The sequence below is a fragment of the Phragmites australis genome, chromosome 13 (genome assembly GCF_958298935.1).
Source record: "Phragmites australis chromosome 13, lpPhrAust1.1, whole genome shotgun sequence".
In the NCBI taxonomy this organism is placed as follows: domain Eukaryota; kingdom Viridiplantae; phylum Streptophyta; class Magnoliopsida; order Poales; family Poaceae; genus Phragmites; species Phragmites australis.
The window spans coordinates 32003439-32030450 of record NC_084933.1 but is presented as its reverse complement, the minus strand read 5'-3'; the positions used below and the strand labels follow the sequence as shown (position 1 = coordinate 32030450).

The 27012-nt window shown below is 45.5% G+C and overlaps 1 protein-coding gene, 1 long non-coding RNA gene and 1 pseudogene across 2 annotated transcripts; 1 reads left to right on the top strand and 2 right to left on the bottom strand.

The window, feature by feature from the left end:
• The first annotated feature begins 4137 nt into the window (after positions 1 to 4137).
• Positions 4138 to 5560, top strand: LOC133889189 (uncharacterized). The gene is made up of 2 exons (XR_009903863.1): positions 4138 to 5287; positions 5369 to 5560. It is a non-coding gene; the product is annotated as an uncharacterized LOC133889189 (long non-coding RNA).
• Positions 5561 to 11203: 5643 nt separating this feature from the next.
• On the bottom strand, positions 11204 to 11545 carry LOC133889726 (cytochrome c). Its single transcript, XM_062330182.1, has one exon. It carries the CDS (start codon positions 11543 to 11545, stop codon positions 11204 to 11206), a length of 342 nt encoding a protein of 113 aa, XP_062186166.1.
• A 2187-nt stretch (positions 11546 to 13732) lies between these two features.
• Positions 13733 to 19367, bottom strand: LOC133889640 (uncharacterized; annotated as a pseudogene).
• Positions 19368 to 27012: the final 7645 nt, after the last annotated feature.

Sequence of the window (27012 nt, the reverse complement as noted above, 5' to 3'; positions counted from 1 at the left end):
TCGAGGACTACCGTGTGACACTAAACCTTGACCATAGGTTGGACCAGAGAACATATAACGTGTCGGTCACTTCAGAAGTTGCCGCTGTGTGGGTCGAGGGGAGCGAACGGCGAAGGAACTTCGAGAATAGCATTATCCTGTAGGGGAAGAATAAGCAAATATATGGCATCCGGTCATATCATGGATGCTATGATGCTCTGTCATACCCTCTCTTCTTCCCTAGAGGCGAACTCGGTTGGTATCCCGATATCCCAAAGGTTGGTGTGTCCATGGATGCGGTGAGGGCGGCTCGTGCGGCTCGTGCGGCTCGTGGTGATAATCAGGGGGACCCAGGTTAGTGTTCTGTTTAAATGATGTTTGTAACGTCAATTGTTGTCATTATATTCTCTTCGTTCCGGCACTAACTTTTAACGTCATATGCCGAGTGCAGATTCAAATGGGAGTCTATGCGTGTCCGTGAGGGATTACTACTGCTACAAGTTCCAGATACGACCAGGGATATTCAACCCAATATTGTTTGGCAAGCGTATTTTCCAGCAGTTTGCAGTCGATACATACATCAAGATCGAGAGGTCGCGGCTGGACTACATATGGTCTCATCAGAAGGAGTTAAGGGCGGACTTGTACCAAGGCTTGGTGGACAGCATCTATGCCGGGGAGGGTAGAGCGCACGCGGTCGGCAAACGGACCGTGCTGGCTACATCATTTATCGAAGAACCCCGGGATAAGAGGCGTCGGTATATGGATGCTATGGCTTTAGTGCAGAAGTATGGGAAGCTAGACGTCTTCCTCACAATGACATGCAACCCAAACTGGGAAGAGATCACGCACGAGCTTTACCCTGGACAGATACCCCAAGATCGTCCAGATCTCATCGTGCGTGTTTTCAGGGCGAAGCTAGAGGAATTAAAGAAGAAATTGCTTGATAAGCACATGCTTGGTAAGGTGAAGGCCTATGTCTATGTGGTGGAGTTCCAAAAGAGGGGTCTACCTCATGCCCACTTTCTGCTCATCATGCAGGGACGGTACAAGCACACATGTCCGGATCAGTATGATTGTATCATCTCTACCGAGCTCCCAAACAAGCGTAAGTACCCAGAGCTATACAAGATGGTCGTCAAGCATATGATGCATGGCCCTTGTGGTGTGCTGAATCACGATTGCCCGTGCACGAAGGACCGTCCCTCATGCAAGAATCATTACCCACGACCTTTCAATGCGACTACCTTACAAGGCAAAGACTCCTACCCGATGTATAGGAGACGTGATGATGGTCGGCATGCAATGGTTTGAAAACACGAGTTAGACAATAGATGGGTCGTCCCATACAACCCTTACCTCCTACGGCTGTTCAACTGTCACATCAATGTTGAGGTATGCTCGAGCATAAAGGCGGTTAAATACCTATTCAAGTACATATACAAGGGCCACGATCAGGCATCTGTGATTGTGAACGAGGCTGACAAGGCTGACAACAATGGCAACATCGATGAGATCAGGCAGTATAGGGACGCAAGATGGGTGACCCCTCCGGAAGCCTTATGGAGGATATACGGCTTTGACCTGAGAAATAACTCACCACCTGTGATGCAACTACAACTTCATCTTCCAAATATGCACATGGTTTCATTTCAAGAGGGCCAAGATATCCAAGAAGTGCTCAATCGAGAAGATGCTGAGAAGTCAATGCTGACAGAGTATTTCGAGGCGAACAGAGTACATGAGCATGCTCGGGGTATCTTGTACCGGGATTTTCCCGAGTGGTATACTTGGCAGAAAGGCAAAAATAAAAAATTCTGGAAACGAAGGAGACGAGAAGGTGGACAAGTTGGTAGAATCATGTCAGCTCATCCAGCCGAGGGGGAACGCTACTATATGCGGGTTATCCTAAACCATGTGACTGGCGCCACCTCCTTTATTGACCTAAGGATGGTTGACGGCGAGATCCTACCTACCTTTCGTGAAGCCGCAGAGAGAAGGGGCCTGATCGAGACAGATAACACATTGGATGAGTGTCTTACGGAAGCCGAGTTGTTCCAGATGCCACCATCGCTCCGAAGGCTCTTTGCAACAATACTGGTATTCTGTGAGCCCAGTGACGTGCGAGGACTCTGGAACAAGCACCTGGAGGCAATGTCGGAAGACTATCGCCGCATCAATCCATGCATAGTCGTTGTAGAACAGATGGTTTTGATAGATATCAGGAATATGCTACAGTCAATGGGGAAGGACATAAGGTCGTTCCCTCTTCCCGAGATCGACGAGGCACATGACAGGGCCAACAGTGTGCCCAGGGAGATCTTCGAGGAGTCCACCATCAAGCTCAACGTTGAGGACGCAACTCTGTTAGACTCCCTCAACACCGAGCAGAGGGCCGCCTACGATGAGATTATATCTGCTATTGATAGCAGCGAGGGTGGCGTGTTCTTTGTGGATGGACCTGGAGGCACCGGTAAGACTTTTCTGTACAAGGTGCTGCTTGCAACGATACGCGGCCAGAATAAGATTGCTGTGGCAACAGCTACGTCCGGTGTTGCAGCTTCCATAATGCCTAGTGGAAGAACTGCGCACTCACGCTTCAAGATACCGCTGAGTGTTGACGATGGTGTGTTCTGTAGTTTCACGAAACAGAGTGGGACTGCCAAGCTTCTGCGGACAACTTCTCTCATTATTTGGGACGAGGCTTCCATGACAAAGAGATAGGCGGTGGAGGCGCTGGACAACATTATGCGTGATATAATGAGCCGACAAAAACTGTCGTTCGGTGGGAAGACGGTTGTGTTCGGTGGAGATTTCAGGCAGGTCCTCCCTGTTGTCCAAAAGGGGTCAAGGGCTCAGATAATCGATGCGTCGCTGCGTAGGTCGTACCTTTGGGATTACATGCATCACTTAAAGCTGGTACGCAACATGAGAGCACAGAGCGACCCATGGTTTGCAGAATACCTACTGCGCATTGGTGGTGGCACCGAGAAGGCCAATGGTGATGGCGACATGCGTCTTCCTGATGAGATATGTGTGATGTATACAGGGGAAGACACTGACCTGGATAAACTTATAGATAATATTTTTCCAATGCTTGATGATAATATGTCGGATCCAAACTACATCACCTCGAGAGCCATCTTGTCCACACGAAACGATTGTGTGGATAAGATTAATATGAAGATGATCGTTCGCTTCCGAGGGGAGGAGGTGGTGTACCATAGCTTTGATCGTGCAGAAGACGATCCCCATAACTACTACCCCCCTGAGTTTCTTAACTCGCTGACACCTAATGGGCTGCCTCCACACATTCTGAAGCTCAAGATCAACTGCCCTATCATATTACTCAGGAACATTGACCCCGCGCGGACTTTGCAATGGGACAAGGCTGGTGGTCCGGGGGTTCCAGAGAAATACCATCGATGCAGAGATTGTGCTAGGGCAGCATGTTGGAAAGAGGGTTTTTCTTCCTCAGATCCCCCTGTGTCCCTCTGATGATGAGATGTTCCCTTTCCAGTTCAAGAGGAAGCAGTTTCCTATCAGGCTTAGCTTCGCCATGACAATCAACAAGGCACAGGGGCAAACCATCCCCAACGTCGGCATTTACCTGCCCGAGCCGGTGTTCTCTCATGGTCAGTTATATGTCGCGCTATCTAGAGCCACCGCCAGAGCGAATATCAGGGTCCTCGCCCGTCCCGTCTGATGACAAAAAAAAGAAGTGCTCAAAGCAAAGTAGTACATACACGATGAACATCGTCTACAGAGAGGTCCTTACGGCATAGGCGAGGTATTTGTGGCATATTAGTCATTTATACTCTACATAATCATGATTTGCTTTTTTTGAATTTTATCCATCTAATTTTAGTTATTTTCATTTGTGCAGGTCAACTCCCTTGCATGTTTAGCACACATGATAGGATTTGTTTAGCTATCGAAAAATTGTTATACAATTTTTTTTATCCTGCTTTGATGCTGGTAGTATGCAAGAGAATATTTTTTTCCGATCCGACATTGGTAGCTAAATTCATTGCTTGTTGTAATGCTTGATATTTAGTGATCACAATTCAGGTATTGCAATGAGATCTTCGATGGTTGCGCGTCCAATTAGATCAATCTCGATGAGAGGCTTGACTTTGAGCGTGTTTTGAGAGATCACAACAACAATTCGTTCCTAGCTTGTGATTTGAGAGATCAGAGGCTTGAACTTTTGAACACGTGGTAATGCTGCGTTTGCCCGATTTGATGTGAAATGCTTACATGGGTGTAGTGAGTTCCCCCGAAATGATTAATGACAGTGCAGTAATATCGTTGATTGGGAAATTTCTCATCCTGACATAATTAGCTTTCTCAATCTCATGGGGTCAATGTTGTATTTGATGGCCTGTAGGAATTACTTTTGTGATATCATGTAAATGCCTAATATGTTCCTTGGTATCATCTATTATTGGTCCAGATATATTACCAAGGGTCTCTACCTTACACATTGTCCTGCATAGTCTCCCGAGGGATAAACTGCGTGTACCTTAACTTTTAACCTTAACCAACTTCATATCAAATGTTGTTTTACGATCCATTCAGAAGCACCGAAATAGCTGCGACCTCACCACTTTGCTGCAAATTAAACAACCAATTAATTATCCGAAGCTATCTGATTGTGAGCATGTTGTGAGCTGTTGTGCAATGTGGTCACTAAGAAAGAAAACAGTAATATCTGGCCCTGCAAAGCTTGATACTGTATGAGGGTATTACTCCCACTTGGTTTGAGAGAGCTGTTCTTACAACTACACAGGTGTGTATGCATGCTGACAACTTAATGGGAGCGTCAGGCCCTTCATGTATGTTCTTGTGGAAGTGTGTGTGAGTGTGGTAAATGTAATAATCTATTGCAATTGATTAATCCTGTATCGGTAGTTGCGATGTTGACTCAGATATCATGTCTAAAGATCCAACCCCAGTAACTCAGTTGAGACCTTCCGGATAAAGGGAAGACATAAACCAAACAATTAGTATGTCGTGGGGCCTTACAAGAGCATAAAACAGATGCATTTTTATGAAAGAGCTTCATATACTAACTTATTATTTGTTGAAGTTCCTTCCATTTCATAATTAAAAATCTGCTGTTTGACAATCTTCTTATATTCTAAAGGAAACTTTGTGATTTTACCATGTAATTGTTTGAGCATGATTACATGACCTAACATCTATCAGCTTTGTGCAGGAGGATAGTGCAAAGACCGGGAAAGTTGCTTCTGCGGGGATGTTCTTTCTAGGCTTTCCTGTATATCGATTTGAACAAAATAATTCGGTGAGTATACAAGTTAGTGCCTTTTTGCCTCTCGTTGTGTTTCTTTGTGGGTTCTCTTTTACAAGCTCCAATTACTACTAGGCTGCTACTGCGAAGGATCCTGACAGTGCATTCTTTAAAAGATTGGATGGCTTTCAACCGTGTGAAGTAAACGAACTGAAAGCAGGAACCTATTGTTTCGCCGTCTATGGTACATCATTTTCTGTTGCACCATATTTAGTTATCCATGATAATATACAATCTATTGAAAATCAATAATTTTTTAGGCATGAATTGTTTTATATGTAATCTCTACCATAAGTTGAGGCAGTTGTTTTGCACCTGTTCCACCCAGTTAACAATATTTATCACGTAAAAAGTTTTAGTTCCCGTTGTAACGCACGAGCACTCAACTAGTACAGACTAAAGGTTTCTTCCCAGTAGAGTCATCATTCGTGAATGTTAGAGATTTCAATCTCTGATATTACTCCGCACTTATTGCAGAATTATTATTCTCTATTTATTGCTTTCATTGCAGATTTGTACAGCTATTTACTGTATTAATTGTAAATTTGTACAGCTATAATTTTGATACTTAATGGATCATTATAGCCCCTGTAATCCCTCTTTTATGAGTATAAATATATGCAGCCTTGCAGCCTTTTGTTGTGTGCTGTATTACCCTTCTCTCATTCTTTCATGGTATCAGTTTGATCTCTTAATCCTGAGCTGCTTCCGCTGCCATGTCCACCGAAACTCCACCCACAACACCTCTCTCAGCGTCGAGATGCCACCCATACCTCCCCTTAACACCTCCAGCCTGCCTGCTGCCACCTCCTTGACTGGTTCATCGCGTGCGTAAGTTCTTGTAATACTAGAACTTGATGTAGCAAACTTCTCCAAGTGGATCATTTTCTTCCAAGCTCCACTCGGACGCCATGTTCTGCTCCACCATGTCAACGGCTCCTCTCCGGCAAAGCCCAACGACGCCACATGGTTGCAGAACAACTACTCAGTGTGATCCATCATGTACGGGTCCATCGCCGGCGACGTCTTCAATGTCATCCTTGAGCAGGACCAAACCGCGCGCGATCTCTACGTCATGGTTGAGGCTCTCTTCTGCGGCAACAAGGAGAGTCATGCCATCGTTCTGCTAAACGAGTTCCACAGTCTCCAACAAGGTGATCTCTCCATCACCGCCTATTGCAAGGAGTAAAAGCGTCTCGCCGATGCTCTCCACAACACTGACTCCCATCACCAATCGCACCCTCGTCCTCAACATCCTCTACGGACTCAATAAAACCATGGCTGGTGCCACCACGACGATCACCATGTCCTCGCCTCTCCCCAACTTCCGCACCACCCGCAACAAGCTTCTCATGGAGGAGATGCGCCTCGCTAACACCGCCACAGTCGAGGCCGCATCAGCCCTCCTCTCCACCGTCAGCAAGTTACTTGCAATGGTGGCGCCTGCAACGACGCTTCTTCCAGTGGCAGTGGCTCCAACGAGAAGCACAAGGGCAAGAAGAAGGGCGAAGGGGGCTACGGTGGCAGCCAAGGCAGTGGCTCAGCCCCTCGCTTCGCCCCGCCGACTGGCCCCTGATTCTATGTCAACCCCAGCCAGGGCCAGTGGTTGCCACCCTACGACGGGGCTCCTCAAGGCGAGCCCTCGTCCTTACAGCGGCTCTGGCATCCTCGGCTCTCGTCCTCCACACACCTACAACACCACTGCAGCTCCTCTGTACCAGTCTCAACTACCGACGCCCACGGCTACGCAGGCACCTTGGGACAGCGCCAGCCTCAACGCCACCATGAACAACCTTCAATTCAACCCAGGCACATGGGTCATGGACTCCAGTGCTTTTGAGCACATGACCCCAGATGATGGTATCTTACACCATATTTCTTCTTTGCTCACTCCCTTCTCTGTCACGGTCGGGAACGGGAACTCCATTCCTGTCTCCTGCTTCGACCATTCTCTTACACAATTTGGTGTTCCTATCCTCTCCATTCAAACAGACAATGGTAGAGAGTTCGTCAACAACAAGACCACCACCTTCTTCACTCAACACGTTGTTGAGCTTCACTGCTCCTGCCCCTATGCCTCTCAACAAAACGAATGACCGAGCATGCCATCCGCACCATCAATGATGTTGTGCATAGTCTTCTCTTCGAAGCGCAGCTGCCACCTCGTTTTTGGGCCGAAACACTAGAAACTGCCACCTATCTCTTAAATAGGCGACCTTCTAAGTTTCTCAATGTTGCCACACCATATTTCACCCTTCAAGGCATCCATCCTTCATATGATCATCTACGGGTCTTTGGTTGCCTCTGTTAACCAAACCTTCTTCCCACAACAACACACAAACTTCAGCCTCGTTCTATTGCTTGTATCTTTCTAGGCTATCCTGCTAATCATAGTAGCTACCGTTGCTACGATCCTTCCAGCCGCCGTATCATTGGCTCTCAACATGTGGTGTTTGATGAGTCTATGTTTCCCTTTTCCACACCAACCTTGTCCTCATCCCCTATGGCCAGAGACATGGATTTTTTGCAGGACTTCGACGGATCATATCTTCCTGATCCACTCATGCCCCAACTGGCCACCCAGCCTTCTCAACAAGCACATGCGGCCCTTATGCCACCTCCTGCACCGACGCTAGTCGCATGGCTTCCTGTTCAACACGTCTACATCAGGCGGTCAACTGCATCCCGTGCGGCCTCCACGTCAGAACCGCCTGCTCCTGCTGTCGCGGCTCCCGTACAGGCCGCACTGCCATCAGCAGCAGGCGTGATGCGCCCAGGGCTCAGTCCGCATCTAATGCACACCCAGGCCAAGGCCGACATCGTCGTCCCCATCTAGAAATACAGCTTCTCCGACCTCAACATCGGCATCTTACAAGTCTGCCATCAAGGATGAACACTAGCGGTAGGCTATGGTGGAAGAGCACAAGGCCCTCATCGACAATGGCACCTGGACCTTTGTACCTTGGCCTCCTAGTGCTAATGTAGTATCTGGAAAATGGATATTCAAGCACAAGTTCAACTCTGACGGATCCTTAACATGCTACAAGGCATGCTGGATTGTTCACGGCTATTCCCAGCAGCCGGGGATCGACTACGATAAGACTTTCAGCCCGGTTGTCAAACCGGCCACTATTTGAATCATCCTTAGCATCATCGCCTCTCGCTCCTAGTCAGTTCGTCAACTAGATGACAAGAATGCCTTCCTCAACAGCACTCTTGATGAAACTGTCTACTACAAACAATCATTAGGATTTGTGGCTCCACGACGTCCGCACAACATCTGTCGCCTCCTCAAATCCCTTTATGGTCTCAAACAGGCACCTCACGCCTGGTACCAATGCTTTGCCTTCCACATTACATCATTGGGATTCGTCACTTTCGTCTCTGACACATCCCTCTTTGTTCTTCATGCTGGGAAGGATGCGACATTTCTGTTACTATATGTCGATGACATCATCATCACGGCATCTTCTACTGAGCTCCTAAGTCGACTCAATAATTGCCTGCACAAGGAGTTCGCCATGACGGATCTTGGAGACCTACACTACTTCCTCGGCATCTCCGTGGCATGATCTGCTTTGGGATTTCTCTCTCTCTCAAAGACAATATGCGGCTAATCTTCTCCAAGAGGCTGGCACGAGTGATTGCCATTTTAACACCACCCCTATTAACACTCAGTCCAAGTTGCCTTCCTTTGCTGGCGCCTCGGTTGCAGATGCCACTGAGCACAGGAGTATCGTAGGAGCCCTACAGTACCCGACTCTCACAAGGCCAGATATATCCTACACCGTTCAGCAGGCTTGTCTTCACATGCATGGTCCTCACAAGCCTCATCTAGCGCCCATCAAGTGTATCTTGAGGTATGTCAAGGGCACACTGGACCATGGTTTGCACCTCCATGCTTCCTCCACCACGGCCCTCACCGCTTACTCCAATTCGGATTTGGTTGATTGTCCTGACACCCGGCGCTTCATGACTGTCTCCTGCTCCAGCGCTGAGGCTGAGTATCAAGTTGTTGCCCATGCCGTTGTCGAGTGTTGCTAGATATGTCAGTTTCTTTGAGAACTTCGCTTGTAAAAAGAGGGAGAGAGAATGTCGGTTGCATCATTGCACCCAGGAGAGAGGTAATGGGAACAGGAGAGTGGCACTCAAATTGGAGCAATCAAATTTAAAATAGTACAAGGTCTTTAAATACATACAGGAATAGTACAAGGTCTTTAAAATAGTACTCAAATTGATATTTATAAAAAATCATCAGTTTTCATCAGCTAAACACATATGGTTTTTATAGGAAAAAAATGTATGCGTCATAGTTGTAGACAGCTTTTAAGGAAACCTGTCTATAGGAACTGACACGCCTAGACGGTGGGCCATGTGACATACACTTGTTGCCTAACAACCGTATGTGCGTACTTAGTCAGTGACGGGTCCTAGGTAACTGTTTGTAACACTCCATCTTCTTTGACTATTTCTGTGATAGTGCAAATTGATCATATGGTCTTTTGTGATGGCCAAAGTGCTATTCACCTTGCAAAATATGAAAAGTTTCACAAGAGAACCAAGTAGATGTGCGCAAATTCTTCATTTGGCTTCATGTGAAAAGGAATATTTGTATGTTGACAACATTGGCATAAAGACAGCCCAACTGATATGTTAACCAAGGTGATCCGGAAGGCCAAAGTTTGAACATTGTTTGGATTTGGTGTTCGTGCTTGCCCAAGCGAGCTCTGTGGAACATTTGAAGATTTGACTTTTGGCACCAAGAAGAATGATGTGTTTGCTCCACAATTTGATTGTCGTTGATGTGGATAATTGTGATGTGCATCTCATGTTTCACCATTTAGAAGTCATTCTGGCTCATTTATCTTGAAAATCATTGCTTAGGCATGTTACGTTGCAGCAAGGCTGAATTGGAGTCATTTGCAAAATTCTAGCAATATGGTCTTCTTCTCCAACTGTTGGTAGGTTAGTTTTTTAGGGTTTGTTTGGTTGCTCACTAAGTTTGCTACAACTAGGTTAGGCAAAGTGTGGCTTGTCAAAAAGAAATATGGCGAATAATTTTTTAGTCACAAGTGTGGCAAAGTTAGTCCAGAAAATTGAGTGTATGATGTGTGAGGCAAGGTGCTAACAAAGTGTGGTTTGCCAGAGTTGGTAGTCAATCAAACAGTTGCCTAAGAAGTGACTAAGGTTATGTGTGATTTCGGATTAGATGAGAGGAGAAGAGCATAGAATAGGTCAGTTTGACCAAATTCATCTATTAGAGAGTGAAATCTGGAGGGATTTTGAGCCTCCCTCACTTGTATTAGCTCCCAGTATTTATATTTTGTGGTGAACTAGTACTCTCGTAGTACCTTGCTGTGGGAACCACTCGTGTCACCAGGGTTAACAATTTATAATTTACACATATGCGAGCGCTTTAAGTGATTTACCCAAAACCCTAAATTTCTGAAAAACAGTTTTTGAAAACTATCAATAATTTTTTAAACCTAGTTCAACAATTTGCTTTAAAACTTGCAAATTAAATAATTTCTGAAACCTAGTTTAGCAACTTCTGATACCTATCAACAGTGTCTGAAAGCCTCGTAGCAAGTAATCAGTGTGCTCAACGCGTTCATTGGTTAGCAATATACACATTAGTTGCAGTGGAACAAATTAAACATTCCACCGGTACCGAGAGGATCTCGACAAATTGAATGGACCAATCAATCAATAGCAAAGAATATGTAGGTTCGAGTACTTGATGAGAAAAAATAAGTTTCATATATAAATTTATTGGCATGCACTAGCGAGCAAGCTGGATCCATCGTGTGGTAGCTAGTGCGTACATGCGTGGAAATGAATGCAAATTGTGTACGATAAAAGCACCATATAAATACAAATTGAGCTGGATTATTCGTTGAGGTCGGCGAATTAAGCGGTGGTGGATTCCTTGAGGTAGGCGATGAGGTCTGTGCGCTCCTTGGGCTTCTTGAGCCCCGGGAAGACCATCTTGGTGCCGGGGATGTACTTCTTGGGGTTGAGAAGGTAGTCGTAGAGGGTGCCTTCTTCCCAGACGACGGCCATGTTCTTGTTCGCCGTGGAGTAGGCGTAGCCGAGGGTGGTGCCGGACTGGCGCCCGAAGAGGCCGTGCAGGTTGGGCCCCTGCTTGTGCGCGCCGCCGCGCTCCACCGTGTGGCACTGCGCGCACTTGGTCCGGAAGATCTTCTCGCCGCTGTCGGCGTCGCCCGCGGGGGCCTCACCGAACGAAGCCATTGATGGATGGATGGATGCAACAGCAGAGTTGTCTTGCCTTTCTCGGTCGCCGGCGCGAACTGAACGATCGACGAGATGAATTATTAGATTGTCGATCGATCATGGCCGGGCGGCCGGCTGGGTAAAGTTGCCTAGCTAGAAACTAATAATAGTAGGCATGCAAGGGCGGGACGCTAAACAAGCAACGACCGACTATCAAGGTAAAATTGAAGCCACGTACGCGCGCTCTGCAGTTAACGTATTCAAGGGAACGGCCGGCTCCATCGCCCGCCGATCGATGATGGATGGATCTGCTTTCTCAGCGATCGAGCTCCTACATGCATGCACTGGATCCATCATCCATGGCTACGGTCCGTCCGTTGGTTGAGTATATCACCGCTGCATCATGCATGCACCCGAGCTTAATACAGTACTCCTTAATTCCTACCGGCCGTTTCCTAACTAATATCAAAACCAAACTATCACTTTTACTATACTGACAGGCGACTGAAATTCGTGATACTTACAGGGGAAGAATAGTATCCCATTAGTGTTCGGGTCTGACAGTAGTACTGTTCGGCAGGGGATCCATCCGGCGGCAGGAGCCCGCGCTGGAGGCGGAGAAAGTGAGGGCGCGGGGAGTGTTGGAGGCGAGCTCAGAGGAAAAAAAGGAGGGGGGAGAACAGTATCCATCTAAAGGAAGAAGAAATGTTGTGAGCCGTTGGATGCAGTTGTCGATTGTAATGCATCAAAAATTCATACGATTATATTATATGCTCCAGTACTTATTAATTAAGACAACGTAATTTGACATATGTATGTGTGAGTAAGTGCTCGATGATGCTATTGCTATTGACTGTGAGAGTGGGTACTATATATGCTATTGCTGCTAACCTGCTAGTTGATAGCGACCGATGCAGAGGTGGTGCTAGGTCATTCCAAATCCCACTCTTTCCAACTAAAACAAGTCCACCTAATTACTAGATTTTTTCTTGGATTTATAGATCACTAGTAATCACGCACGTGTGCCACACACAGGTAAAGTCAATGTATGCCTGTCATACCATCACCGACAAAGCACATTGCTGCCTATGTGAGCTCGTGCTAGCCAGCATCCGCTCTGCACCCATCTTCTCATACTCTCTCTGACCCACCACATGGGTGCTGATGTCGCTCAACTCGTTCTCCATCGTGGCACATGTCGGGTCCATTCAAGTTTGATTGGGTTGAACGTGGCAAGGAGATGAATATTTAGGAGCGAGTGAACTTGACACACCCCTTATCGGCGACCTCGGTGTCGGTTTTGATGTTGAATTTCCACCGCTCAAGCACCTCAGAGGTGGCATTGCTCATGTTCACCAGCAATGGATTCTGCAGGTTATTGAATTTCCACCGGTTGAGCACCTTGGAGGTGGCCTTGCTCATGAGTCATGATCCTCTGTAGATTCCCAACCTGCAGCCACTCTGCAATAGAGATTCAGACACACAAAAGTAAAGAAGAAACCTGAAAACATTCACGAGCAAACCGAGAGGGAGAGAGATCTCAGATGGGAGGAGACCTAAGAGATGGGAGGTGAGGTTGGCCCCTCGTCCTGTGTGAATAGCATGTTACTTCTTCACCTTGATGAAGCTCAATGATTGTAAAAAAAAAAATACATAACCAGATGGTCAATTGCTTAATCTAAACCACAATGCCGTTGAGAACACTCACAGTGCTTATACATGTTGATTGTTTTTTATCCTCAAAAGAATCCATCTGTGTCACACATATAGAAAAGTGAAACATGTACTAAAAAAAAGAATGCACGTGCATTGCAACGGTATCCAAAGGAAGAAAGCAAATCGAGTATGAGGTTCAATTGAGCTACCCTAGGTCTAGCAATTGAGAAAAGAATCCCTTCTAAACCCCCAACAACCAAGGGCACATACTGAAAAGGAAGAAAGCAAATCGGCTTAACCTTATGACAGAAAAGAAATAAATAAATTGACCTAAAATTATGCAAATTTCCCCTCTAAAAAGAAAAGGGAAGCATTCCACAAATATCCTAGCATGGTGTTTGGCATGTGTACCGATTGCCAAGAGCTTTTCCTGCAATCTTTGGAGCAGGACTTCCCCTTCTGCTCGCAACAACATTATGCATAGATTCATTCTACTAAAAAGACATTATGCATAGATTCATTCTTCTAAGAAAACATTATGCATAGATCCTACAAGATGCCTGGCACTTGTGCTGATAGTTTTTCCTACAACTCCTTGATCTTTAAGGAGAGCACCACCTTCTATTCCTTGTAACTCTGAAGCACGACGTCAACCTCTTTCTTCAACATCTCTGCCCTCTCTATATCTCTCCCTTCCTCTTCTCGATATCAAGACAATGCAACTCAAGATCATCAACATTGCCATCAGCATAGCCATTGATCTGACTGCCAATGTCTAGCTTGCAAAGGTTTCTCGTGAGAGAGTGCTTCTGCAACACAATGATCTGCAATGATCTTCCTTAGATGTTGAATCTCTCGCCTAGATTCAAACAGACCTTGATTGGTAGCATCCAGCTGAGATTGCAGATTGGTGGACTATGTCACCTAAATGTTAAGAGAGCTCTTAAGATCTGCAATCTGAGCTTGCATCTCCATGATCCTCTCATCACGTTTCTTGAGATGCTATCTGAGTTCCTGTATGACCTCTCTCTTGCTATAGATGTCAAATCCTGATTCTGAAACACAGGGAGGGCCAAAACTGTTAAGCGTACTAAAATAGTCTTTGAGGATCTTCAAGCCGATCTGGTGATGATATCCACATGACACTGTTGTTCTCTTTACTTGACTCTGGCCCAAGTAACTTTACAAGTGGAAGGGAGGGTTCAATTGGCTTGGGTACTTCTTTACCCACACGACACGAGACCACCGACCACACAACCTATCAGTTGCAAGTGATGATTCACGTGACAAACGTTCACGTATACACCCCGAACATTTGTTCCATGCCCAAGCCTGCGGAGAGTACCTAGGTCTACACTCGAAAACCCTAGGAGTCTCTTACAAGTACAACTCACACCCTGGACGGATGAATCAAATGAATGCGGTGTCATACGATACTTAGCTTATCCTTACCATATTTAGATATGTGGTAGTACGGAAAAGTGCTTAAGCCAAATGACATCACGGACGGTGCTTAAACGATGCAAGCGGACTATAGCACCCAGGTCTCCTCTCCCAAACTGCCCCTAATATCGCCCACATCTCGTCTCAAACTCACAGACACCCAGATCTCCTCTCCCGAACTGCTCCAAACGCTGCCCACATACCACATCTCACCTCAATCTCACCAACTCATCATCCCAACTTGTCATTCTTTTGAAAATAGTAATTAAAAGCCTTATAGCTCGCGAACGATGGACGTTCCATCACTCAACTTCTACCGGTGACCCATGCATTGCTAAGCATTTCAAACATCTTTTAAGTTGGACATTAACATGGTTACACCCAGGTTACAAGGATGGAGATCATCAATATATCAAGGTAGGGACACATGCATCAAATGGGTTCTACCCGATTCCCGATATCGACTCGCTAAAACATGCATATACAACTCATAGCAATATCTAGCAAATTGATCAACAATTTACCAAAATATAGGAGAAATACGATAGATGTTTACCTAGTGCTTGCTGTTCTTCACTCACGAATTCCACTAGTTCACCTTCGGGTTCAAGCACACAACTCTCTGAAACGTCCTTTGCTAAATAAAGGAACAATGCACTGCAATGATTATGGATGATACGCGATGAGAGATGCTCCACAAAGCATAACAAAAGTGGAGATACAAAGCATCATGTCTTGAGTTTATAACATCAATGATTCCTTAAATTGAGTAAATGTTAATCGTTTAACATTTTTCGGGATTAATTAAGCTTAAGCCAAAATTTAATCCTAAATAGAAAATTAATTAATTACAATATGAGGGTGAATATTTTTAATGAACAGGGCAAAATATAAAAAGATTAAAAAAATTCATCAATTTTGGACTTACCAATAATTAATTATTAATGAATTAATCTTAAACACATTTCGTTAACTATAGAAATTCTAGCACATATTTCATGGCTACTAGTATTTTTAATAAACAGAACAGGACCATATGAAACTAACACAAGTGGTTTCATGATTTTTTGGAGCTATCTTCATTCTTCTAAACATTTTACAAGCTTTCAGCCAAATTAATAATGTAAGAAATAAATTATTTCACAATTTTGTGAATTAACTAAATTAAACAAATCATCGAAAAGCCCTAAATTATTTTTGTACCAGGGGAGGCTAGCCACAGAGATGATAGTGGGCCCGGGCATTTTGGCCTTGAGGCCATGGCACAAAGTGTCGACCTGGCCGACGGCTCGACCAGCTCTCGGTCCAACACGTTGGAGGCGTGGACGCTGTGACGCTCGATCGAGGAGGCACGACAGGGGGACTAGCGCATGGAGGGGGCCTCGTTTGGGGTCAGCCGGCCAGTAAGGGCTGCCGAAGATGGCAGGCGATGGGAAGAGCAGCACGGCAGCGCTAGGCGTGCGTGGAGGACCACGCCGGCGGCGAGCGGTGACCAAATCGGCCCGACCATGGACATCTAATGTATCTATGCAGGCATGCGGACTCGATTGGGTGGCTATCAGTTGATGGGCCCAGCCAAAACTAGGCCAACGGCGAAGCACAAAAGGGCGACGGTGGGTGGCTCACATGGAATCACGTGCCGGCGACGGGCCAAGACAAAAAGAGCAAGTGCAAAAGTCTTAAGGGGTCATGGGGAAGCTCACTAAGGGCAAAGAGAGAGAGGAGGGGCAAAGATAAGGAATAAAGGCAACGGTCGGCTCTGCTTTGGGTCAAAGAAGGCGGCACCGATCTTTCTCGAAGCAACTTGGTGGCAGCTAGGACAGTGAGGAAATCGCTAGATGAACATTAGTCTTCATGAACAGTGACTGACATGAACAAATATCTCCTTCCCTTCTCTGATCTAAAGGAAAACCTTCCCAAGCTCTAACAATTTTAGGACAAAATTTGTTGGACACTATAAATCATAAGAAACCCATTTTAATTAGTTTGACAAAAAGCCTGAGCCAATTTCAAATTAAAATTCTACAAGCCTCCAACCATTTCTTAATTACTCTAATTTTTAAGGCTTCAAAATAATTCCATAAAATCTGGGAAAATTCACTAATATTCTTCATAAAACATGGACTAATTTCTAAAATTGTTTCAAGCCCTAATTTACATAGAAATATTGTGAGTTCCTTCATAATACACCATTTCTTATTAAGCTTAACAAATTAAGTTTAATTTTTAATTGCATTGGTTACTTGCTCAAAACTCCAATTATGACGCTAATAATGCTAATAAATACTTAATGATATGTTTATAAAATTTGGGATGTTACAAAAGCTCACCACGTCATCCTGCAAGTTGCCCCTGAGCCCCCTGCTCAAGCCACAGCTCACCCTGTCGGGCCATGGTGGCAGCAAGATCCACGTCTCGGGCTCCAACGCGGCACAAGCGGCATCCCCGAGCCACCTCAGTCCATGGTTTGGCTTACCGACCGGAGCTCGGTTACCGAGCTCTGGCGGTAACCGAAAATTCGCGGTAACCGGTCAAAAAATCGGACAAATTCATTTGGCAAATTTTGAAATTTGGGGGAAAAATCACGATTTTAGCCGTTCGGTAACCGGTCGGTTTGGACTGGTTACGTTTTTGCGATTTATCGAGCGGTTTTCTTGAATTTTCCGCATTATCAGTAACCGCTCGGTTTTCTCGGTAACCGCTCGGTTTTCTCGATTTATCGAGCGGTTTTCTCGATTTTCAGTGAAGTTCAATAAAAAACACAAAAATTATCTCAATCTGGTAAAATCAATAACTAATTCATATGACCTTCAAATCAAGTGAACAAAAAAATTATTGGTTTCCTTGTAACATGATCTACATGATAAAAGTATTTATACTCATAAAAAAGTACAAATTTTCTGTGAGAAATTGTATTCGTTAAACCAAGTTAAATGCATAGTTTACTCTTTTCTAATCCAAAAATTACGAAACTAATTTTTTTAGTCTTGTTACATGATCCTATGTCTTTTAAAAATACATGAACTCATGAATTAGTTATTGTAACATGCAAGAATGTGTAAATGTGTTACGTCTAGATTAATTCATAACTAACCGATCACACCTCAAAAATTAGTGAAACCACTTTTATTAGTTTATTTATACTATGATTTACGTAGGAAAAATAATAGTAGACATGAAAATGTTAATTACAGTGTTGTTTCTTAACATTTTCACTTTATGCTTGTGAACTTTGTAAAAATTATAGAGAAATTAATAAAACTCTAAATAAAGTGAAATCAATTTTAAAGATCCTCTTAAGATACGTTTTACAAAAGAAAAATATGTGTTTGCATGTTAAACTTTTCCTTAACATGAGTTAATAACTGAGCCGCACGCTTCAATTTTCTTCATTTTTTTCAAACTTCCTCCCTATAGAATATGATGTAAATGACATTATTTTTGAAATTTTTTTTCACATAAGGTCTTATAATTGTTTCTAGTTTTGTTTAAGAGTTTTTTTTAATTTTTATTTTTTATTTTTTCGAATTTTTTGAATTCAAATTCGGTTACCGTTCGGTTTCTGAAACCGGACCGGACCGAGAAGGTCGGTTATCGCGATTTTTGCTCAGTTACCGTCAGTTTTTTTAACCCTGCCTCAGTCTCCTGCTCCTTCTTAGCGCCTCGCAGAAGCTGCCATCCCACAGCCAAGTCCACGGCAACCAAGAACCAGAGCAAAGCCTTGTAACCGGAAGAAACACATAAAAAATCAAAACATTAACACATCATAAAAAAAACTAAAAAGTGTGACCCTCCCGACAGAACAAACGCATACAAAACTGGAACATTAAAAAACTGGAAAGTGTGAACATCTCACTAGAACAAATGTATATAAAACCGAAACATTTAGACATTATACAAAATAACCGAAAAGTGTGGCCATCCCACTGGAAAAAAATTCATAAAAACTGGAACATTAAAAAAAACCAAAAAGTGTGGCTATCCCATTGTAACAAACACATAGAAAACCGAAACATTTACACATCATAAAAAGGGGGAAAGTGTGGCCATCCCATTAGAATAAACGGATAGAAAACTAAAACATTTACACATCATACAAAAGGGGAAAAGTATGGCTGATAAAACTGTAAAACTACTACATCCCACCAAAATATGGTTGCACTGATAGGTATATTTACAAATCTACCCTTTTCAACACTTTTATTTTATTTGCTTCAAGATTGGTACATGAAATCACTACACCAAAACACTTCATCAGTGCCAGTTCTAAAACCTCATCAGAACCGGTACTCCATAAGTGGCACCGATAGTCGGAGACCATCGGTGCTGGTTTTGGAACCGGCACTGATGTGGTTTTCTAGGAACAAAAAAAGGAGAAAATGGGCGGCGGGAGCGGCATCTAAGTTGGCTTGGAATCGAGCCAGCTTAGATGTTGCTCCCGCCGCAGCTCCCCCACCGCCACTGCCACCACCGAGGACGCCACCGTCACGGATCCTTGCTCTATCCTTCACAAATAAAATGCGGGGCACGAATGCCGCCGCCACAGAAATCGTCCGCATCACCGCCACAAAACCGTACACGCCGCCGCCGGCTGCAGGAGCTGTGGCCCATCACCGCCATTTTCGCTCCTGCTCCCCTCCTCCGCCTCCCGCTTCCTCTTCTTGCCCTCCACCACCAGGGCAAGGTCCACCCTCCGTCTCTTCGCCGCCGCGTTCCTGTCCTCCTCCTTCCCCACATCCATAGCCTCCCTCTGCCTCTTCGCCGCCTTGTTCCCTGCCACCCTAGGCCTCTTCACGAGCTCCGTCTCCTCATTCCCGTCTCACTCCGCCTCTTCACTGCCTGCACCGCCGCATTGCCCGACTCCTTCTCTCCTTCAGTCACTGTCGGTGATATGGGAACCGGGGGTTCCCGAGTCCCGAGGCCAGGACAGCGCAGTGCCACATGGCGCCCTCCCTCGGGGACCATCTCCCCGAGGGCCTGAGAAAAGCCAAGTCCGAGAGGGGGTGCTCGGGACCAAGAACAGTTGGTCCCCGAGTACCCAGAGTTCCTCGAGGACCCGAGAAGAGCTAGATCCGGGAGGGGGTGCTCGGGGCTAAGAACAGTTGGTCCCTGAGTACCTAGAGTTCCCCGAGGAACAGAGAAGGGCCAGGCTCGGGAGGGGGTGCTCGGAGCCAAGAACAGTTGGTCCTCGAGTACCTAGAGTTCCCCGAGGACCCGAGAAGCCTCTTGCCGGTGGACCCCGCAAGGACTCCACGATGAGGTGTCGAACGGTGCATTTAAGGGGGAGCGTGGCCGGTCACATCCAACCACTCCCCCCCACGCCTGTCGTACTAAGTACGTCAGTCCCTGCCACCGCCTGGCAGGAAGGTGTGGGAATAATTAATGCGATGAGTTCCAACGCATGTCCCCTCGCGGGGCCCATAAAGAAAGACGGTTTGAAGATATCTGCGATAGGCTCGAGGATTATCGCCTATCGCCCCATTGTATCAGACCGTGTCAGTCCTACTCTGACCGAACGGGCTTGAGAGTGTACTCAGAGGTTGGTCGGTGGGCCCCCCCTGCACCTGCTAAAGTTGGGACGCAAAGGCTGACGGGACCATCCAAGGGGTGTATTTTCAACCCCCTGTAACATCAAACTGTAGACCCATGATGGTTGTTTTCCATTTATTGTTTACGGGAACTTGTGCCCTCGTTCTGGGCACTCCCTAAAGGGCCTCCCCCCCCCGGTAGATAAAAGGGGGGAGCACTTCGTAGAAGGCAGACCAAGCTGAGGCAACAGAAGCTGAAGCGAAGAGGCCAACAAGAGACCAAAAACCTTGTAACACAGAGATCCAGAGAAAGGCATTCCAAGAGTATTAATAACACACCAGACACACAGGAGTAGGGTATTACGCCTCCAGACGGCCCGAACCTGTCTAAATCCCTTGTGCATTTACTCCTACTAGACGACAATCATCCGTCCTGCCTAAGTCCCATATACACACATTAACCCCACATACGAGGTAGATCCAGAATCAGTCCCCCGGCCGAATCTCAAAGGGGGTCCCTCAGGATCCCCGCTTGTGGTGTTCATCCACCGACAGTCACCCCCAGTACACCCGCTACGCCGGATCTCGCCACCCCGCGCCGGATCCCACTGGCCCAGCGACACCTCCCTCTGCCTCTTTGCCACCTTGTTACGATGGGGGAGGAGGGCCGGCTATGGTGCGGGAGAGCGAGAGAGAGAATGGAGAGAGCCAGTGGAGAGAGCGAAGGGATAAGGGAACCTAATTGTAAGCAGAAGTACACGTAGATATTTGGGAACCTAAAGCTTCTACAACTGAAGGCAACCTATGGTTGGACTAATAATAGTTTCAAAGCATTGCTGGATCTGCTAAGGGACATACTACCAGAGGGGAACTTGATGCTTGAGGGCATCTACGACGCGAAGCAGATAATTTGTCATTTAGGACTAGAAATAGAAAAAATGCATGCATGTAAGCAGGATTGTATCTTTTTTTCTGGAGTATGCATAGCTGGATCAATGCCCCGTGTGTGGAACCCATCAATATAAGCATAGAAATGACGGTGGTGACGGGGACAAAGGCAAGAAAAGTAAAGATGGTCCTAGGAAGGTGGTGTGGTATTTTCCTGTAATTCCCCGTCTAAAGCGTTTGTTTGCCAACAGAAAGCAGGCCCAATTGGTGCGTTGGCATAAGGAGGGTCATAAGAACGACACAATGATACGACATATGGCATATTCCGCTCAGTGGCGAATCTTTGATTCCATGTTTGGTTGGTTCGTCAAAGAATTTGAGAAATATTAGATTTGCTATGAGCACAGATAGCATGAATCCATTCGGTAAAATGAGTACCTCACATAGCACCTGGCATGTTGTATTGTCGATCTACAACCTTTCACCCTAGCTTTGTAACAAGCAAAAATACATTATGTTTTCGATCTTGATATCAGCATCGAAACAACCTGGCAACGATATAGATATGTACCTCAGGCCTTTAGTCGATGATCTTAAGAAACTCTGGTCGGAAGGCATCAAGGTTTGAGATCAATACAAGCAAGAATACTTTACCTTGCATGCCATGTTGTTCGTTACCATCAATGATCTGCCAACACTTCGTAACTTGTCAGGTCAGAGCAAAAGAAAAGGTGAAGCTTGCCCCCATTGCTTAGATGACACATGTAGTTTGAGGTTGAACAACTCAAATAAAACAGTGTACATGCGACATCGACGTTTCCTTCCCAGGAAGCGTTACCTCCGAGGCATTTCAGCGGGGAAGATGTCCACAATCAAGTTAAGAATATCAATGTTGTCCTTAGCAAGCGAAATCAATCCTCTACGGATGATAAATAGTTAGGAATGTGGAACAAGAAATCAATACTATTCGAGCTAGAGTATTGGGAAAAATTAGATGTTCGCCACTCTATTGACAACATGCATATAAAGAAGAATATATGCGAGAGTCTGATCGGTACATTACTCCAAATGAAGGGGAAAGGAAAAGATCATGAGAAGACACGAGGTTACCTTGAAGAAATGGGCTTAAGGCCAGAGCTCCATGCACGAGATACGGACAAAGAAAAACACCTACCCCCAGCAGCTATCACCCTCTCCAGGAAGGAGAAAAAAGACTTCTGCGAGTTCTTGCACAGTGTGAAATTCCCTCTGGTTATTCATCCAACATTGCAAGACTTGTCTCAGTGAAAGAGCTGAAAATGAATTTCGTCATGATGAAATCTCATGATTGCCATGTGACGATGACATCACTACTTGCGGTAGCTATTAGGAACATCCTCCCAATAAAGGTTCACGGGACTATCCTGAGCCTGTACTTTTTCTTCACTGCAATTGAACAAAAGGTGCTCGATCCAGACTCGCTGGAGGAGCTAGAAAGAAGACACTTTGAGACTCTATGTATTCTTGATGTGTATTTGAAAGTGCCTAGAGGGGGGGTGAATAGCCTTTTCTGAAAATTAAAACTAAAATAGCGGATTAAATCTGCCAGATACTCCGGTGAAGGTCCGATACTCCGGTCTGGTCCGGAGTATCCGGTCTAGTCCCGAGTCTTCGGTCTATACAGAAAATCTAGAACAACTACGAATTAAAGCAAGTAGCTAGAATCTAAAGTTGAAGCTAGGTCTACGGGATATCACTGAGCTAAAATAACACTTAACACTAGCAAGATGATCACTAGAGCAATTTGTATGAAGAATCACAAATTCACACGATAAAGCAAATTGCATGAATATGAACGCAAGAGATTTTCCCGGAGTTCGGCCACCTCACAAAGAAGTACCTACGTCTCTGTTGAGGAGCTCACAAAGAGCCGGGTCTTTTCTAACCCTATCCTCTTCTAGCGACCACCAAGATCAAGCTAGAATTTCTTACTTAATTCGAAGATGTTTACAAACTTCCCGTGGCACTCCACAAGTTTGGGTGCTCTACGGGCGACGCCTTGCCGTCTAGAAGCACGAAGCTTCAAGAGAAATGATCACAGCGAATGCTCGAGGAAGAACTCAATGCTCAAGTGGCTTAAACCCTCTCCAAACACAAACTCTCTAAATTTTTGCAAACTTTGCACTAGAGGTGGTTGGAGGGTCTTTGAATGCTCTTAAAGTGCTCAAGAGGTCTAAAGTTCACCAGCAACAGCAAGCTCTAAATGCCATGGGGTGTGGGAGCATTTATAGCCCTCTCTCAAAAACTAGCCATTACTGTTCTATCAGAACTGATCGGAGTATCCGATGAACACCGGAGTATCCGATCCTAAATCCAAAAACGACGTCAGAATGGTCATAGAACGTGTCAGAACTAGCCGTTACAGTTCTGTTAAGTTACCGGAGTCTCCGGTGAACACTTATATGTATATATAACCTAGCTCTTCCCCGCGCGTACGCACTCTCATTTTTGCTAAGTTTTTCGGTTTCATGCGCTAGGGTTCACCGATGTAAGATCCTCATTACTGGTCCTGTGCCTCCTGTATCAGTCCCTGGATTACGTAGCTGATATGCATAGTATAACAGTTGTAGTATCACAGTCAAACTTCGTATATAAATAGTAAAGTTCTGGGTATAAAAGGCTTACAATATTACAAGCCTAGCCTAGCGGCCATCAAAACACAACACAGAAGAAAAAGCCTAAACCACAAGCAGTGAGGGTGCGAACGTGACCTCAGAGACTATTCTTCATCCTCGGCTTCACCTGCAGCGAAGTCGTCATCGGGATCTTCATCTGAATGACAGCAAGAGTGAGTACAGAAGGTACTCAGCAAGCCCTATACTACTTCAAGGTGTCGATAGATGCATAAAGGGTTATTCAAGGATAAGCTTTACGGTTTATATTTAAGCGTAAAGCAATTTATGCAAATATCCAATTGTATCAACTATGATCGTCTTCAAAACATTTTAAGTAGATCAAAAACCAGTGACGAGCTATATCTGAGATTTCTCGGTCCTGGGAGGGGCTACACCTCACTCCACAAACCATTTTTAATCACATCGGGTGTACCTCTAGTACCACACAGCTTCTGGTAGATTGAGCCAGGAACCTCATCACACAGACATCTAGTCCACACACTCACTTATCAAGACGCACGCACCTGAAGTCTAGTCAAAAAGGTTCTGCCTTCGGATGTCTATGACCATGAACACAGCTATTCGAATAGATTTACACTCTGCAGAGGTTGTACAGCTTTACCCACGCGATATGCTCAACCTCCAACCGTTGCAAGCGGAAGAGCGAATCATACTGAAACTCTCCAAACACCTTTCCTGCCGGGCTTTTCCACGAGACACACCAAGTTCCAGAGCTGCATGTTCCGAGGCCAGCCTCCCTGAAACCTCCAAACAGTAGGACAGATAGACCCTTGGTTGCTCGTTGCTCTCAGCCTCCTGGTATGATGCCTAACTCAGTCCGATGAAGGAAAAGTCAAGTTATGCCAATACATGACGCATGGTTGCACGGGGTCACTAAGGCATGGCAGCGAAATGACTCGGTCCTTAAATGGCCAGGCCAGGCATCTTCATGGGCAATGAATACCTTCATGTAACTCAAGCCCCCAAGAGTATCCTCCCCAGAGGACCACTCTACCTGCCCGCGCCAAAACAGTTTTCACCTATTTTTACACATCACCCTCCATATCCCACACAGCATCAAGGATTTCACAACCATCAAGGAATTCACAACTATCAAAGATTCATGGTATATGAGTTTTTATTTATAACAGTAAATCTTGTCTCCGAGGAGAGGTGTTTTAAAAGCGACATCTTCGAGGAGACGTATTCAATCCTAAGCATTGTATATTATTTGAAAACATAGGTTCGATATGATCAAGGAGATAGGACTTACCTTCTCCAAAATTTTCTTCGAAGTCTTGATTATAATCGGGATCCTCCTCACTCCTGATGCTTCCTGCGCAGCACTCGTAGAACTCTCGTTGCCCTGAAATCGCGACTACGATCAATAACGGCGATACTAAAGAAGAATCAATTAACACCAAATAGAAATCCAAATGAGCTATAATGGATACCATAACGTGACAGATGAGTAGATGTCGATTTTAGATAAATTTGACGAAAGAATCGCCAAAATCGGAGCTAGAACGGAGAAGTTATGGCTCCTGGAAGATTTAATCAGAATTTAAATCAGGAAATTAAGAAATGGCACTGTTCATGGGTGGGGCCCACTAAACATTAATCTGGCCCTACATGAATAGTGACCGGTGGGACCCACATGAACAGTACAGGTTTTGGCTGAATGGGCTTGGATCGGCCGGATACGGGCCTCAATGGGCCTGGATGGGCTGGGATGTACGGTGTTGGGCTACACAGTACCAGCCCACTCGGGTTGAGCTGGGTGGCTTAGCAGGCTTTGAAGTTGGGCCAACCCACGGGGTGCGGCTACTGGGAACCTGGGCCGCCTTAACAGGCCGCCCCACGCGCAGCTAGGTTGCCAACACGGCCAGGCCGAGCCATGGCTCGAGATCGATTACCACGTGCACGTGAGCGATGGCCTGGCTGCACGCGCGTGCGAGCGCGCGATGGAGAAGGGGGGAGAATCGGTCGGTGGCGAGGGATTTCGGTGGGGTGTCGCCGGAAAGGTCTCCAGGGTTCGGTTTTCGCCAGAGTTTCATGACGACGAGCGAACGCCGACCCTCTACGTGATACAACGAACTTGACAGGGAGCATCTCGACGGCAGCCGGCGACGAGAACGACGCTAGATCACCACCGGAGAGGAGATAGCGACGCGGCGCAATTGGACAGCACCTCCCCTGCACAGGGAGGGGCCAATCCTGCAAGGAAAAGAGGATGTAGCGTGTGAGGAATTTCCAAATAATATTCTAATTAATCACCAGGAGGATCATCATTCATGATCACAACCTCTATGATTAAATAGAATAACATCCCGGTAGTCCCGGCACGTGTTTGTGCCCAAGATCGGAACACATGCCTTCCAACAATTAGCATCACATCATAGCTTAAGAAAGAGCAAGTAATTAACATTTATATTACAAGTCTTTAGCATGCAACAATTTACAACAAAAGGCAACAACAACTACGCAGCGGAAAGTTAAACTATATAACAAAAGAGAGTGAAGCCACATGCCTTTAGGCTCCACCACAAAAGCACGACCTCCAAGAGTAGAATACACTACTCTTCCTCGCCACCCTAATCGGCAGGCACAAAGTAGCCAAACATCGGCTCTTCCTCACCAGCAGCACCTGAAAACGCAGGCATGAGTATGAAGGTACTCGCAAGACTTAAACCATATATAGCACATATACATAGCTCAACTCCAAGGATTATGCATTGAGCCATTAGCAAGGAAAAGCCACAAGGTTAAGTTAAACACAAGCAGTAAGCAAACTAGACATATATGTGTGAGTAACTAACTTAACCAACAACAACATAACTTTAACCTGCCATAACCAACTGAACATAAATAACAGGAACCATTATGAACATACATGAAACAAGGACCAACTTAACCATCTCCCACATATTCAACCATCAACCATAAGCGAAAACTCTACAACCAATACAGATGGACAGAAGCATGCTCATGACCAAGAGTGCGGCATTTCGAAATATTTTTACACGCTGCAGGGGGGTACTCCTGGACCCACACGACTTGAGTATCATATGGCTTGTATGACCACACAGATCCAAACAAGGGGTACTCATGTCAACCTTTCCCAATAAGCCCCGATCATTTGAAACATGCATCGCACAGCGCCGCGGTACTAGAACTACTCCCGGAGCAAACTAGTACCACTACAAGCCCGCCTGCTCACACCGTCGATGTTTAAGCCCCAAATGTCCACAACTACAAAGGTATTCGGCTCGTCTTACCATTAGATTAGCATGTGGTGAGTATGATAAGTGCTAAA

What these genes read in the sequence shown, in the direction of transcription:
- LOC133889726 (XM_062330182.1), bottom strand. Translation starts at nt 11,545, where the DNA reads ATGGCTTCGTTCGGTGAGGCCCCCGCGGGCGACGCCGACAGCGGCGAG.